At 32.6% G+C, this 17,184-nt stretch overlaps 1 protein-coding gene across 1 annotated transcript; it reads right to left on the bottom strand.

Moving 5' to 3' along the window:
* Nucleotides 1–47: 47 nt before the first annotated feature.
* On the bottom strand, nt 48–6,402 carry LOC136216575 (uncharacterized). Its single transcript, XM_066003117.1, has 13 exons — nt 6,211–6,402; nt 5,936–6,114; nt 4,884–4,956; nt 4,670–4,744; nt 4,453–4,563; nt 4,306–4,348; nt 3,463–3,559; nt 3,195–3,297; nt 2,631–2,726; nt 2,420–2,452; nt 1,486–1,585; nt 1,271–1,355; nt 48–481 (listed from the first exon to the last, which is right to left on the bottom strand). Exons 1-13 carry the CDS (start codon nt 6,295–6,297, stop codon nt 355–357), a joined length of 1,209 nt encoding a protein of 402 aa, XP_065859189.1. The 5' UTR covers nt 6,298–6,402; the 3' UTR covers nt 48–354.
* Between the last annotated feature and the right edge of the window lie 10,782 nt (nt 6,403–17,184).

The raw sequence follows: 17,184 nt of genomic DNA, 5'->3' as shown, positions 1-17,184 counted from the left end.
AACTTAGTATTATGAGTACCAAGTACACCAAAAATACATATCCCAAATTACAATACAAAAGATTAATATATATTATAATTATAAGTATTTAGGAATCTTTGGAGATGTTTCTTTGGAATCCCCACGGTGCAAGTCTGTTTCAGCTTTAGATTTGGAGATATTTCTTTGGAATCTCCATGGCGTAAGATGGTCTGTTTCAGCTTTAGGTCAAAATTTCCCCTGATCCATCCAGATTATTTTGGGGATCCAAGCAATGGTAATAGTAAAAAGCAATTTGTGAAAATGAATGCTATAAATTAATCAAAATTCCCAGTACAACATTGAGCTCGGCACTAGCACAAAATTGGTGCACCCTTAAACCGGTGATGCAAGTTGCTGGGTCTTGAGCCCAAACAAACTCGAAAACAACTTGGGAGCCATTGGAGGGATGTTTACTGCCCGAGGAGCCATGAAATTCACAATTTTTTCATGAACATTGTACCTACAAACAATATCATTTTTCAAGTAAATTTTTTAGATATATGAAACATACAGATATCAAAAATTTTGAAAAATTAAGTACTAAATTTAAATTTAAAGTATTAAAATTCAATTATCACCTTAGCCATTAACTTGGCAAATTATGACAAATTAGTTCAAATTTTAGATATTAAAACTGGATTAAGGATCAAGTTAGCTTCTAGCAAGTATGATCAATTTAGTCCAAAATTAAGTTCAGATATCAATTTGGCTGTTCAACTTGCCATCTAGGGAGAAGTCAGCCTAAAATTGACAACTTGACATTTGTCAAATGACTATCAATCATACATAGACACGTATAATTTTGGGCTAATTTGACCCTAATGCAAAGTTAAATGACCAAATTGATACTCAAACTTGATTTTGAACTATATTGATCCTTAATTCATTAAAATTGATTTATTTGTGCTACTTTGTCAAAATCTGTCAATTTCAGAACTGAATTAGATATCTAAATTTCGATTTAGGTTTAATTGATCATGATTATCAAATTTAGAGATGCTTTTGGCCCTTCATAAAGAAAAAATAAAAACCTTCTTTTGAAATACAATTTTATACGCAGATAAAATTAGTACTGCCTTTTTAGTTAGATGTTCACACCTAACAAATTTTGCAGCAGGAGATTAATGTATGTGATGATAATTAATTGACGGTTCAATGGCGGAGGCTCGATCAATAAATCGAAAAGTTTAGGGACTTAAAATGCTTTTTTTTTTTTAAATCCTTTTAACAAAGCAAATTACACACATACCTGATCTTACGACTCTTTGAGGCACGCCTATCAACAATCTTTCTCTTCTTAGTTCGCATTTTTTTCAGAGCATAGAAAGCCATCTCTGAGCAAAGTATACAAAAGTTGACATTAATCAATAGCCTCAAGGGTTCCTTTAGTGGATTAAATAAATATAAATTTAGGGACTAAAATGTAAGAAAAAAAAGGTCCAACGTGTATTGTTAGATACTAACCAGAGGATGTGGGATCAACTGTCTCAAAGAATTCCTTCAGTAATTGCTGATAAAATTCAGAATCATCGATGAGTTCGGGATCACCATCAGCAGTTGCATCCTAAGCAAAGATAAACGGAAAAATATTAAATTATCTGAACTAGCTTCAACCTCATATAATAATAATAAAAACAGTAGGATAAAGTTCATACTAAAAGATCTGGTATGCATTTTATACAAAAATGGCATGCACACAGAGGCGTAAGGTGCAGATGCGCGCCTAAGCAACACATTAACATTTCTAAAATGCAACAAATAATCAAATACTAAATCATATCTAATTATCAATAATCTAAATCATAAATTCTAGCATGAAACAAATTCCGAATTAACTACGAACATGAAATTCATAATCATAATTCATGATAATCAATACTCATCAAAGTCATCACCACCATTATTATCATCTCCAACATCAAATTCATCTTCAAGGTTCTCAATCTCATCCTTTTTTTCTTCTTCAAGGTAATCATCTACAAAGCCAGATTCTTCTACCTCCTCATCTCTAAGAACTGTAGTTCTTCCTTGTACACTAGAAGATGGTGTTTTAGCCTTCTCCTATGGCCTAGGCCTCACTTAAATAGAGCTATTCATATGCTTTTTCCTACTCTAGTATGATAAGCGCTTTCTTCAACAGTAGGTGACATAGATAGGGAAGCGTAGAGAATGAAACAACCACTTTTTAACTTAGTACCCTAAAATTGTCTTATAAAATCGCGCCTAGGCGTGCCTCCATCAAGGAGCTAGGCTCACAAAGGAGTGTGCTTCTTGAACAGAGCCCGCCTTTGATAACTATATTCATTTGACATCTTGATTTAAGTACATGCCATGGACAATAAGGTGGGATGGCCTGGATTCCATTACTGTTTAGCAAAAGTAAAGATCGTTACATTACCTCTTTGTTGGCATTTCCCAGTTCCTCAGGAGCCTGCTCATAAATAATGCAAGTAATCAGGACAAGCGTTTTTTTTTTTTTTTTTTTGCTAAGGTGGGGCATAAGAATAAATATAACAAAAATATGGCTGAAAAAAATCTCAATTTTGTTATTTTCATGAAAGTTTGTATCATTTCTGGAACTAAACTAGAAAAAAGCAAGTGAACTTTACAGTTCCAAATACACGAACTGCTGATCTGCTTAGTTGCATTTGCTTTGTCATTCGACTTGGATCCCTCATGTAGGAAGCAACTTGCTCACTTATATTCTGCATTCAGTAAAGAAAAATACAGTTAGTTTCTCTACATTCCACTGAGAAAGGGATATCAGCTATGTTGCACGGAAATCTTGATGCTGAGGAGTTTCCACATTTCAGTTACCGAAGCTCTCTGAAAGTGACACTTTACGTTTCCAGTCTCAATCACATGGATTAAATCCATAGTTTTATATATAGATCATCTCCTTCAAGCTTTCAAAATAAAATAAAATAAAAAAACTTATATTTTCCTTTCCTATTATTTGAAGTTATATGTATTTTTTCTTATTTTATATATACATATAATACAAATATTTATAATATTTATAAATATAGCCCTATATTTTTTATTTATACGTTTTCTCAACAGTTCCATTTCCTGTATTTTTGACAAATATGGTGTTTCAGTATCTGTTTCTGCATCAGTTTTCTTTCCCGTTTCCATGCAACATATGATATCAGCAAGAAATAGAGATGAACCTGATTAAAGGCCTGCAATTTGCTTTTAATAGCAGCAGCACCAGTTGTTACTTGTGCTTTTCTCTGCCATTTATCAATTGATTTGTCTCTGAAAGCAGCTATTCTACAAGATAAGCATTACAAGTTTTTGCTCTATGAGATTTTGAACATTATCACATGAAAAATACATATTAACGTGCTAAAAAGGCCTGTGGTGAAATGATTACAGAAAATCTTACTGATCAAAACTAAAGATGAAAACAAATGCAGGCATAGATGAACAAGATACCTTTTGTGCATTTCAGAAATCCGCGACCATTCTTCATCGCTTTCCACATCAGAACTTTTGGAATTGTTTGAAAGCTTCTTTGAATTCCCAGAATTACCTGAAGAGGAGAAGGGAGGCATGAAATCACATACAGCTATTATTTACGCACTTCAATTATGAAATTGATAAACTAAAAATCACACGTCTCATAAAACTACAACCAAGACTAATTAAATACGGAGTAGTATCTTGACTTGAAGCATAAGTGATCCATTAACAATACTGGCTAAAATGAAATACCTCAGAACTTCAGCACAACTGTACATTACCAAAAAATTAAATAAAAAAACAACAAAGCCAAAAGTTCTCGGACAAGATTTTGAACAGAACATCGATAGGCGAGTGGTGTAAGCACTGCTAGGTGTGCAGAAATCTCGTACCAAACGAAACTACTTTCACTTTCCACAACAAAAATGAAAGTAAACCTATTCCTGCAATTGCGGTTAGCCTCATTACCTCTTTAGTTGCTGCCCCCTACTTGCTTATTCGCAATTATTATCAAACTTGTAATTCTCATTCTATTATATGGGTATCCTTTACAACATATGTGATGTAAGACCCAATGCCAATGGCAGAAGAAAACAACAATTTTTGGGAACAAACCAAGATAGCAAATACAAATAAGATCCAATGTTTGGAATTTTGAATTGTTGATAAGAGAAACGCAGCAAATTTATCTACTGGATTGACAATATAGAATCACGCCATAACATAGGAGATCTCCAGCATGCCATAAATGCTAAAACTCGAGCCATAAGCACAAAAAGCAGATGTTCATAAGTGAAACAAGAGTTAATGGCATACCATCGGAAGATTGACAAATAGAAGGATTCTTCTCAAGCAGAGCCTGAAATAGAAATCAAGAGAAAATTCAAGACAGTTAGCAGGTAGCCACCAAGTAACCACAACCGCAAGACAGCAAAAAACTTTGTTCAAATCCATCCTCAATACCTCCTCGAGTTCCAAGAGTGAGTCCAATGTCTTTTTAGATGAAGTAATCAGATCAGAATAAGCTGCACTGACTCCCTCATTTGAATCACAAAATGAAGACCTAACTGATTCCTGCAAAAAAAAAAAAAAACCTCAAAAATTGATCTCAATCTTCAAATGTATTGTTCCATATATATATATACACACACACATTTTTGAACTCAAAGCACAAGCTTACCTGAGGCAACTTATTTGAATTTGAAAATGGTTTATGAAGTAAGAATCTAAGCTCGAGTGTTTTGTCCCAGAGAGCCTTTAACAATTAGTGAAGAGAAACAGTTAGCAACAGCAGATAACAATCAACAAAAAAGGAAAACCGATATAACATTGTAAGAAAAAAATATAAAATAGAATTTCTCATGCATGAAACAAACAAAAAAATAAAATTGCACCTTTTGGTTCTTCACTGCTTGACCTTTAAGAATATCTTCCTGCTTATGGCGTTTAAGATTCTTCAATATGTCCCTATAAATAGATATATATATATATGTTAACAGAACTTATCTGTTAATGAATATGTACACAAAAAAGGCAGGCAAATACTTGCAATTTTCTCTAAAGGAAGCAAAATTGCTAAACATCAACACATGTGGAAGTTGAACCTCAATTAGCAAAAAAAATCATGATATCATCTTCAAATCACTGATTTATCCTCAATATCTCCCTAAATTCTAGATTCCATTCAAAAATTTCTCATTCTTCTGAATTATTATGGCTTGATTATAAGATTGCTTGAATTAGTACTAAACATCTCTCTTACATAATTGGACAAATTTTAGGATTTTTGTTAGCCAAAAGTACATTGAAAATCCAATACCTCATATCAAAATGAACAAATTGATAAACATTAGGATCAAAAGATTAGCAATTCATATCTCAAAGAGATATGTTAATAGAAGCTTATCTGTTTAAAGAATATGCACATAAAACCTAAGAGAGTTTGCAATTCTATAAACATCAACATTTTTGGATGTTGAACCTCAATTTGCAAAAAGAAAACAAAAATCATGATACTCTTCATTTCACGAACAACATACAACAACAACAATAAAGCCTTAGTCCCGAAATGATTCGGGATGGGCTGACATGAACCATCACACAAAAGCGTAAAATCAAGTCATATTAGCGACATAAATTCTCTCCCTCCACTCCGTCCTATCCACTACCATATTTTCCTCAATCACCAATAAACTCTCTCACTCCACTCCATCCTATCCACTGCCATATTTTCCTCAATCACCAATAAACTCATATCAGTGTTCATCACCACCCTAAGCGCTCTTTGTCCTACATGGCCAAACCAGCTTAATCGGTTTTCCTCATTTTATTCTCAATAAATGTAACCCTAATTCACGAACAACATACGTAGGAACAAAAAATTAGCATTCATATCTCGACGAGGATTTTTATTTGGCAAAAATGAAGTTAGAAATAGAAGTCTCACTGCTCTTGGTTACGAAGATTCATGTAATCCTTCTCAAGGTCTTCAATCTCAGCATCTTTACCGATATCATACTGCATTCGTCCATCTTCCTCGCTCTCATCTGCCGTTTCATGGGAAACCTCATCTCTGTCTACATCTTCATCTTCCTCCACTTCATCATCATCATCATCATCTTCCATCTGCATCATCAATCCTGACAGGCGTAACTAAAACTATTTTCCGATTGATTGAACTAGAAATATAACGAATTAAACCCTACTAACTAACTAACTAACCATTAGGTTCTCATTTTCCAGATCATCGACACTTTCCAAATCGCTGTCATCATCAATTGCTTTTCTCGATCGCTTCCCCGACCCCATCTCGGACCTCTAAATTGAAGAATTCAAAATCAAGGAGATGAATTGCGCAGAAACTGTGAACTGGTAACAGACTGGGAATAGAGAACAGAAGCAAGTAATAAATTAAATCAAACTTTGTCTGCTTCGTTGGTGTTTTTAGGGTTTTGGGTTTCGAAAAACCCTAACCAGATATAAAGTTCTGAACTTTATTCCCATTTGGGCCTGAATTTAAAAGCCTTATACACCCTTGCATTGGATTAAGCTGGTAGAGGGCTGAGTATCAACCGGTTCAGTCATTAACCGAACCAATCGGGCAGTTAATTGAACCATAATTCAGGGCATAGTTCGTTCAGTGGTTGTTATTGTTAGTTATTTGTTAATGGTAGCAAGTAAATATTACTCTATCCGTTCCACGAATATGTGTAACAAACAAAACAAAGTGTCGACACACTGAACACGAAAATTTAGTTAATTTTATAAAAATAATATTTTTTCTTATTTCTTCCTAATTTACCCTTCTACGTAATTACTCTCTTCATTGGTTTCTCTTTTTTAAAAATTTGAAAGTAACAAAATTAATTAAAGGACGTTTGTTTAAAATTGAGAGTTTTACCAATCTTCCGTTTGTTTTTTATATATGAAAATTAGTTTTTTTACAAAAGCACGAAATCTCTGATTTTTTACAAAAACAACTTTTTCTAACACAACAACAAACAACAAATAAACCAAACGGGTCTTAATCACCTTTGAAATATGTTAATTCACAATACAAGTGAAAAAAAACTCCACCACTACAACTTGTGCAAAAAAAAATTAATGAATTTTAAATTGGAACCTAATATTTTTTAAACATGTTTTTTTTTTATGGAAATATTTTGTAAACATGTTTGAATGAAATTTCATACTCCAATACTTACCTCCAAACACTTTTGAAATCTTTAAATTTGACTATATATAATATATATATATGGCTTAAAATATTATTCGCCCTGACCAATACAAAATTTTATCATCTAGCCTCTGACGTATTATTTAATCATATTTTATCCCAGATCTATCCCAATTGGTGAAATTTCACCCAATTTATATGAATACTTAACAAAATCGTATCTCATTTACAAGTAACGATATTTTGACACTTGAACTTAACAAATGATGTTTCTTAAAGTTTTTTTGCCACATTATGTATAAATAATTAATTAGATTAAAAAATAAAAACAAATCCTAAACTAAAATATATTAAGTTCAAGTGTCAAAATATCGTTACTTATCAATGAGACAACGATTCAGTTAATTTTAATACAAATTGGGTGGAATTTCACCAATTGGGATAGATCATATGGCCAAATGTGAGTAAATAATAGATCAGGAGTCAAATAATAAAATTTTGGATAGATTAGAGGCCAAATAATGCTTTAATATATATACGATACTATATTGGTGTAAACAACTCCCTATGCAAATGTATCCTCAGTAGTAGGAAGTTTATAAAAATTAACATTATTTGTTGATATGGGCTCTCTGTGTGAATTGTCACTGAATTGGGATAAAATTAAAAATAAAAATATGAGATTTTGATATATTTATAAAGAAAAACCAAGAAATGATAAGATACGTAATATAAGAATTACTTCAGTATAAAATAAAATTCGAATTTGTTTTCTATGTAATTTTCACTTTATATAAACATTGCATTAGCACCAGGTCCCTATGGATGTCCCGTTTAGGTTCGGACTAAAATAGAAAGGAGACTAAAATATAAAGGAGGCAGATGACCTCCTGGACCGGTTTTCAGAGGTTTATTGCAGATTAAAAATGTTTGATTTATTTGTTTGGTAAAACGAGTTGTTTAGACTTAGGCCCTGTTTGGTAAAGAGTGTTTTGGGATAAAAAGTGCGGTTTTGACCAACTTTAGAGGTTTGACCACTGAAACCGCTAATTGAAGTGTTTGGTGGAGAGATGTTTGTGAGAGAGTTTTGGGATGAAAACGCTAATTTAGAAAAAGCTCTTAAAATGAGCTTTTTCAATTAGCGTTTTGCAATATTAAAATTAATGGACTTCTTTAACCCTAATAGATAGACTTCCTCTTCTCCTGCGCCAAAATTAATGCCCTTATTCGTCTTTTTGCACAAACCGCTATTATCAATCAGCTAGTTTTTACCAAACAGGTCTACACAAACAGCTAATCAAATCGGCTAGTCAAATCAGCTAATGTAATCAGCTAACAGCTAATTCCCAAACAGGGCCTTAGAATTTGTTTCGAGTTTGATTTGTTTGATAATAAGCGTTGTTTTAGACTTTGAGTTTGATTCGTTGGTAACAAGGGTCGTTTTAGACTTCGAGTTTGATTTGTTTGGTAAGCAGGGTCGTTTTAGATTTTGAGTTTGATTCGTTAGTCACAAAGGTCGTTTTAGACTTCGAGTTTGATTTGTCCCTTTTTTTTTAAGTTGTGCGCAATGCACTTATATTAAACAAAAAAAGATTACATTAAAGAGAAAGGAAAACCATCAATCCACCCCACCCCATGTGATTCGAACCCATGATCTCTAGGGTCATAGGTAAGCTCTCAACCACCAAGCTAAGAGTTTTGACCACTTTTTATTGTCCTTTTAGTTAAACATATAAAACTATTTTTAAGTAAATTATCTAAAATTAATTAATTACTTGGGGTTATTAGATAATTAAAATGTCTGAGTCGGGAGCAATACTGTATTTACACACATATACCGATGAACATAAATAGTGAAAATATAGAGTTAAATATACCGTGAATAATGTAACACGTAACTTTGAAAGATGAATTGTATAGACGAAAATTAGTTTCGAATAAAAATTCGATAGAATTACGTAGTTTTGATTCTCAATTATGGAGATACATTGCAAGGTTGATAAATATTATCAAGTCCAAAGTCAAATAGGTAGATAACTTTTAAATAGTTAGAATAAATGTTTCACTATAACTTCAACTATTATTTGTAGGAATTAAGTGAAAGAAATATAGATTTTGATAATTTTACTGAATTAATGAATGTGGTTTCGGGAATAGTTTGGTGGCTATAGATGAAGAAAAATAAATTTTGTTATCTATAGTGATTCTTATGGTAATAAGTTAAGGGTCATTTTTTTTGGAAATTAGAATCGTCCTTTAGATCCATAGACGTTTGTTATTTTCTCTCATCGTCATACATGATGTCGTTTAGGAGGTCGAGTGTGACATTTCTAACGTATATTATAAACTCAAAACGGTGAAGTGGTGAATAAAAAATTGATTCTCAAAATAAACCACTTGAAATGGTTTTGAAAATGATAAAAATAAACTAAGCTCCGTCATCCCACTTAGAAAAGAAATAAGAACTTTCATTAGTTGATAATTAACAAATTACTAAGGGAAAATTCTCTCACATGCATGGGTGCAGTTGAAACACCATATGATTAGGGGTGCACCATCAATGCCGCATCGAAATAGAGTTCTTTGGATCAATCTACTTTTGCTTCGTTCCATTATTTTTTACCTTAAAATACCTTTGCGTTTTTTTCGGTTTTTCTTAGTGTAATTTTTTTTAAAACTCGGTTGCATCGGTTTCCGATTCAATCCCAATTTGCTCCGGTTTGTTGCAGATTCAACAAACTAGATATACTTGGACTGAAAACCTGATTGGTTCTCGGTCGAACCAGTCGGTCTGGTCCGAATATTGCTAAACAGTTCTTTTTGTGATTTTTTTTTATGAAAGTGCCACGTATCATTTTATTATATTAAAAGGTACAAAGACAACACAAAAATTAGGACGAATAAAATCTCACATCCATATAGACTAAAGTCAGAATGAGACCTACAAAATGAAAAAAAAAACGACAATAAAGAGCAATAAAAACCATAACAAAAAATACTTTTTTTTTTTTTTTTTTTTTTAATTTTGATTGATGCTTTGTTCGCAGCTTTACCATACCAATTCATTGTATTTTGGGTCACATGGGTGCCCATGTGAGGCCCAATTACATTATGGGTCAAAGCACACGTGCAATTATTATATTTCTTATGTTTTTATTTAATAAAGTGTAAAATAACGTAATATTTACAGCCATGAATAATTTTACCCGTAATATTTAAAATAGTGCAATTTTATTTTTAAAATTAACAGCTAAGAGCAATTTTAATGTTGTCAAGTTGAATCAATTTGAGAAATAATTTCATCAAACTGTCTTCTTGATCATGAATCTTGTAATCTACACCTCACATGTAAGTCATTTTATGAGCCATTAGTAACAGATCATAAACATAATATTAGACGTGAAAAAAAAATAAAAAAAAATTATAAACACAATGTCTATTGTACGAGTTGGATAAAAAAATTCAAAATATTTTAGCGAATTTATAAATATTAATCTTCAATTATATTATTAAATCACAAAAAATATAATTTTTTTCAACTCATATGCAACTGGTGCAAAATAAGAACAAAATATCTATGTTTTATAATAATGTCTGAAATTGACCAAACTTGTCAAAGTTAGAGGTAAAATTGCTTAGCTACCAGCTTTTTGGATAAGCCTAACTCAAGTTTTTTTTTTTTTATAATAAACTTAAGATTTTGATTTTGATCTTGTCTGGTAAAGAGCTTTTTGGTAATGTTATGAAAATCAGACCGGACCAATTGGTTCGATCGGTTTAATCATGAACCGACCAGGTTTCTGGTCCGGTTGATACTGGTTTTTAATATGTTCAACGAATTGGACTGAACCGCTTGAACCAGTCGGGTAGAGAGTTTGGTCTGGTTAGCTAGTCACACATGTTTAACTTAAAAAAAAATATGTTGTAAGTGAGATTCAAACCTAGGCCCTTAGGACCACTAAATACATCTTACTACTAAGCTAGTTTTCAACTTGTGATTAAAAACAACACTATATACTTATATATTATACTAATACTTAAAATTTAAAATTTTATTTAGTATTAATTTTTTATATATTTTGATAAATATTATTAAAAACTTAATTAATCTTTGAAATATAAACAAGGTTAATTTAGTTTTTAATTTTTTTTTTAATCAAGCATTTAATTTTAAATATACATAAAATAAAATTTTAAACTCTTAATAAATTTTATAATTTAAATGAAATTAAAATATATATATTATTTATGATGTCATCTGGTTCAATCAATCTGAGTCAACCGGTTGAACCAATTGACCCTTGACCCAGTTGTTAATCTGGTTCGACGTTCGGTCCGGTTTTTAAAACATCGCCTTTTGGGATAAAATTAGAGGTTTGACCTATTTTATAAGTTTTGACTACTCAAATCTCTAATAATAGGGTTTTTGATGAACATATATTTTAAAAGAGCTTATTAGATAAAAAAAAAAAACTGATATTGAAAAAACTGATTTTAAGATGTTTTTCGATTAGTTTATTGCTCAATCTCTTTTGAATAATATTTTTTCCCTATTTACAAAATTTAGCCCAAATAAAAGTTTTACTATGGCCCTGTTTGGTAAAGAGCGTTTTGGGATAAAAAGAGCGGTTTTGACCAACTTTAGAGGTTTGACCACTGAAACCACTAATTGGAGTGTTTGGTGGAGAGAGGTTTGGGATGAAAACGCTAATTTAGAAAAAGCTCTTAAAATGAGCTTTTTCAATTAGCGTTTTGCAATATTAAAATTAATGGACTTCTTTAACCCTAATAGATAGACTCCCTCTTCTCCTGCGTCAAAATTAATGCTCTTATTCGTCTTTTTGCACAAACCGCTATTATCAATCAGCTAATTTTTAGCAAAGAGGTCTACACAAACAGCTAATCAAATCAGCTAGTCAAATCAGCTAATATAATCAGCTAATAGCTAACAGCTAATGTAATCAGCTAACAGCTAATTCCCAAACAGGGCCTATGTCTTTATTTATCATTTTATACAAACAACTACCCCTTAGTAATCAAATCAGCTAAGTAAAAAACTAACGGTTAATGTAATTATAACAGCTAAGAGTAGATTTTGATTAAGAGAGTTTAGTTGAGTAGAGCCGCACGTGCAGTGATTAGAAAGCATTCCAGCACCAAGTAAAGTGATTATTAGTATAATTATTATTGGGTTTTCCAAAGTTTGTGGGAGAGTGAAAAAGGGAAACTACTATTTTGAATCAAATCATCATGTCGCTTCTTCTACTTTATTTAATTAGTTTGATTAATTAATTATTCATTTTGTAGGTGTATCATTGCATGCCATCACACGTGTGATTTGCCAGAATTTATAAAAAAAAGGTTACAAAATTATTATTATTTCACATGTACAGTATCCGCTTTTTCTACGGTGATTTCAATTTTTATTTTACTCCAAATAATATACATAGAATGTTGGGTAAATTACACTCGTGGCCATTGAACTTTATCGATTTTAACATCATAACTATTGAACTTTAATTCTTAACAGTATGACCACTAGATTTTACATTTTTTAACATCAGTGATCATTTAACTCTTTGAATTAAAGCTTTCAAAAATTAAAATTTCTTAGAATATCATTAATTCTTTGAATTTTTTATTTTGAGGATGTCAACGGTCGTTTTAAGGTATTGAGTGGCCATCGATGTTAAAAATATAAAGTTCAGTAGTCATACTGTTAAGAATTGAAGTTCAATGAACAAAAATATTAAAATGGATAAAGTTCAATGACCATGGATATAAGTTACCCAAATATTTTGGCCATACAATTTTTTTTTTTTTTTGAAGGATGTTTATTACAATGTTATAACTATATAAATAAGAAAAAATTCTTAAAAAAGTGCGTTAATAATATAAAATATTATATATATTTTTTTTAAGAAAAGTATTATATATTAATAATCTTAAAAGGAGAGATTAGACACAATAGTATTTTATTTAATTAATATTCAAAGAAAATGATTAAATAGTGATGGAGGTCACTTGCGGAGCACGTGCATGGGAGACAGCGATAGATTTTGGGGATGTAGTGGATGCATGATGAGCATTGAGCATGTCGGTCGGAGTCATACGAGGAAACTGGATCTATTGGCCTAAGCTCTCCTAAGAGCACCCACAAGGGGTGATACATTTTTATTGTATCATATCCAAAAAAAAATCTACTTTTTTAAAAAAAAATCTAATACACTCAACTACCTTTCTATTACACCCATTTGTATCACTTTTTTTACGTAGGATCCATTTGTCATAAAACTCTTATACATTTCAAACAAATTGTTATTTCTTTCCACCAAATAATTAATCTAATTATTTCATCATTCAATCTAAATAATTCCATTAATCTATAAATTAGTTAAAAAAATAAATATCAATTATATCTATAATTATTTTGAATCAAAATAGTTAATTAAAAAATATAATTAATTGCAAAAAACAACATATATCACAAATGATATTTTTTTATTGAAATAAAACACGATAATACGAAACGGAATAAAATACAAGATTTAAAAACGAGGAAATTACATTAAAAGCACGAAACAAGGGACGATAAAAAAAACAATGACATTAGAACACGCAACATACGAAACGGAATAAAATACAAGATTTAAAAACGAAAAAATACATAAAAGCACGAATGGATATCGTTAAATTTGGTTATATTGGCGTAATGGATATCGAGATGGTAGAAGTTGTGAGAGTTTGACATAAAATGACCGTAATTATGAGGAAATACGGGTTGTGGAGAACCCCTCATGAGAGATATTTGCATGTTCGATGTATTTCGATTTGATATTTGGAAAGTACTAGAGTGTTGAGAATCGGAATACAGATTTTTCTGCGATGATTTTTTACTACGTTGACGTTTATCCATTCTTCTAAATATGCAAAATATAGTATTTAGGTGTGTTTTAGTTGTATAAATGGGTTGGGTATTTATAAGGAATTTTTCAAAAAATTTAAAAAGTTACCTTTATATATATTTAAATTTTTTTTCAAATTGAAGAGCATTGCAACTGATATATGAAAATATAATATAAAAAATAATGTTTTGGTGAACACAGCCGGATATATTCAACTCTTTTTCTTTTGTGATTAAAAAAAAATGAATCAGTCACATATTGCAACTGAACCGCTTTAAATGTGCTTGTATCACACGCGCCTCAGCAGGCGACATCTCAACCGCAAGTGCACTGCTGTTCCACACATGGGATGGATGATTGTTTGTCCTTTCTTCCGCATCACAATTCTGATTCAGCTCACTTCTCTTCTCATTTAACTCACCTCTCTCCAATGCATTAATTCAGTTTTTTTTGTATTACTTTTCTCAAGTGGGACACCCATTGTGGGTGCTCTAATATATCACAAGCTCTCCGAACTTGTCTAAAATAATAATTTAATTTCTTTAATTTTATAAGTGTTTTACTAGCTTCCTAAACTTGCTTATTTCGTATTACTAGTTCCCTAAATTTTTCCATAAAAACAGATTAGCTCATTGAACTTTGCAAGTGTCTCACAAACTCCCAAAACTTGGTTATTTTGTAACAACTAAATACAAAAACTGTAATAGTAACTATCAATCCTCATCCATTCAATCTCTCAAACCTGGAACACTAACTCTTATAATAAGTTGAAAGGTAGGAGAAGCAAAAAATTTACCTCTCGAATAGATGAAGACGTATTTTTTATTTTAGGGTCAATAAGTTTTTGTACTTAGTTGTTACAGAATAAGCAAGTTTAGGGTGTTGGAGAGACACTTGCAAAGTTTAGGGAGTTAATCTACTTTTATGGACAAGTTTAGGGAGTTGGTGAGACATTTGCAAAGTTCAGGGAGCCAATCTAATATTTTGGACAAGTTCATGGACCCGATGATATATTAAGCCGGATCTTTTTTTTTAATCAAAGATAACCATAACTTAATGAGCCAAATCTTAGCAAAATTGTAATAATAAAACAGAAATAAAACTCGGTAATAAATTAAAAAAAATAAAAGGCAAGTGGATAAACGAGAAGACTGTGCTAACACATGTGTCATCTCATTCGCTTGAGTCCGGATCTATTTTTAAGAAGCTAAAAACATCATTAAATCCCTCAACATTACTTTGCGGTTTGTAGCTGAGGTACGGATGATCCCGCAGTCCAGGATTATATGTGTTCGAGTATGGATCATACTTCCATGGAGGCTGTCCCTAATGTCCAAGGACGGCATTGATCTGTTCCGGTGTACCTTCGTGCAATATGGGACATTCGTCTGTGGCATGTCCAATAACTGTGCAAATCTCACACGCCTTGGCTTGAACCGCTGTCCCTACAACCAAATTTTGAACAAGGGATGTCAGAGCATTAAGTTTTTCCTCAATGGATGAGATGCTTACCTCATATGTTTTTCGTGGAGGCTCTTGTTGTTTCCCAAACTGTTGGGACGTGGCTGCCATACTCCTTATTAGCTCTTTAGCTGCAGTTGGTGTTTTGTCAATGAGGCTTCCCCCACTAGCAGCGTCTACCATCCTCCTTTCCATGCTTAACATTCCTTCATAGAAATACTGAACAAGAGAATGTTCAGTTATCCCGTGTTGGGGGCAGCTCGCACATAGTCTTTTAAACCTTTCCCAATAATCATGGAGTGTTTCAACATCCTTCTGCTTGATACCGCCGATCTCTCTACGCATCATCGATGCACGTGAGGCTGGAAAATATTTCTCCAAGAATACTTGAGTCATGCCGACCCATGTTGTGATCGATCCGGAGGGTAGGTTGAGACACCAGTCCTTACCTGCATCCTGCAAAGAAAAAGGAAAAGCTCTCAATTTTACTTGTTCCTCAGTAATTCCTTGTGGGCTCATACCTGAACAGACAGCATGAAACTCTTTTAGATGATTGTGAGGGTTTTCACTTTCCATCCCATGGAATTTAGGCAAGTAATGGATCAACCGTGACTTAAGCTCAAATGCCGCATCCAGGTTTGGATATGTGACGCACAAGGGTTGTTGATCAGCTTGAGGTGCATGAAGTTGCTGTTGGTCCCGTGTGATTAGTTCCAAGGGGGGGTTAGGAACTAATATAACTTTTTCGTTTTAATTATGCTGGCTTAATGTAATTCTTTGAGTTTTACAACTCAGCTTTGGTCAGCACGGCCGAGTGAGGTGTAAGACAGATTTAGTCAGATACTGACTAGAGCTGTTTTACTTGCGAGTTGGGAAATGACACTTTTGTGGTCAGTTTCCAACTCATCACTCTGATTTACTCAGTGCCAGCTTAAACAATTTATATACTGAGTAAATATAGCAAGTAACACATACAGATATATATTGAGGGAGAGTTAGAAATTACTCAGCACGACTTATCCTAGTTCGGCCTCTCCGCCTACGTCCAGTCCCCAGAATCCCTCCGGGCTTTTTAAATCCAATACTGAGCTCTTTAAAGGTAGAGCACAAACCGTTTACAAGGCAGTTGAATATGCAAGAGTACCGTCCTCTATTCGTCTACTCAACTCCTACTAAGTGCTATAACCGAACACTTAGATTTCTCTACCACTGAGTACTTAAAACCGAGTACTCAGCACTACCCTCTCAATTTTACAATTGATACAGAATTGTTCTTTTTCAGACAAAGAACACTTTAGATGATTACAAAAATCACTCTAGCTTTTACACAGAGATAGAAATTTGGTGGAAGATCTTTTCTTGTTTTGATGTGCTTTGTATGTATGCTCTTTTTCACTTGTCTTTCGGCAATAGATCCAAGAAGTGTACTTGTCCTTTTATAGTTGAGGTCTAAAGCAGAAATGATTTGAATCCGAAATTATCCGTTGGATTCAAACGACTTTTTCATGCGACATGTTCTGGTCAGCTTCAGATTTGCAGGCCAATCCTGTCGTCTGAATTCCGCAGGTGCCAGGCTTGTCTTCTTCTCGCAAGTTTGTCTTGTAGTGCAGGTTTCGTCATTTAGCCAGCGGAAATTTGACCCATGCATCTCGA

This window comes from Euphorbia lathyris, chromosome 2, assembly GCF_963576675.1.
Source record: "Euphorbia lathyris chromosome 2, ddEupLath1.1, whole genome shotgun sequence".
Classification (NCBI taxonomy): Eukaryota; Viridiplantae; Streptophyta; class Magnoliopsida; order Malpighiales; family Euphorbiaceae; genus Euphorbia; species Euphorbia lathyris.
The sequence above is the reverse complement of the archived record's forward strand: the minus strand, read 5'-3'. Positions and strand labels throughout refer to the sequence as shown.

Bases quoted from the DNA above. Each gene is read 5' to 3' on its own strand.
- LOC136216575 (XM_066003117.1), bottom strand. From the start codon at position 6,297: ATGGGGTCGGGGAAGCGATCGAGAAAAGCAATTGATGATGACAGCGAT. The intron at 2,727-3,194 runs GTTCATCTCTAT...TACTGAATGCAG, and splicing joins AATTGCAGGCCTTTAATCAG to AATATAAGTGAGCAAGTTGC. The intron at 1,356-1,485 runs GTTAGTATCTAA...TACTTTGCTCAG, and splicing joins AGTTGATCCCACATCCTCTG to AGATGGCTTTCTATGCTCTG.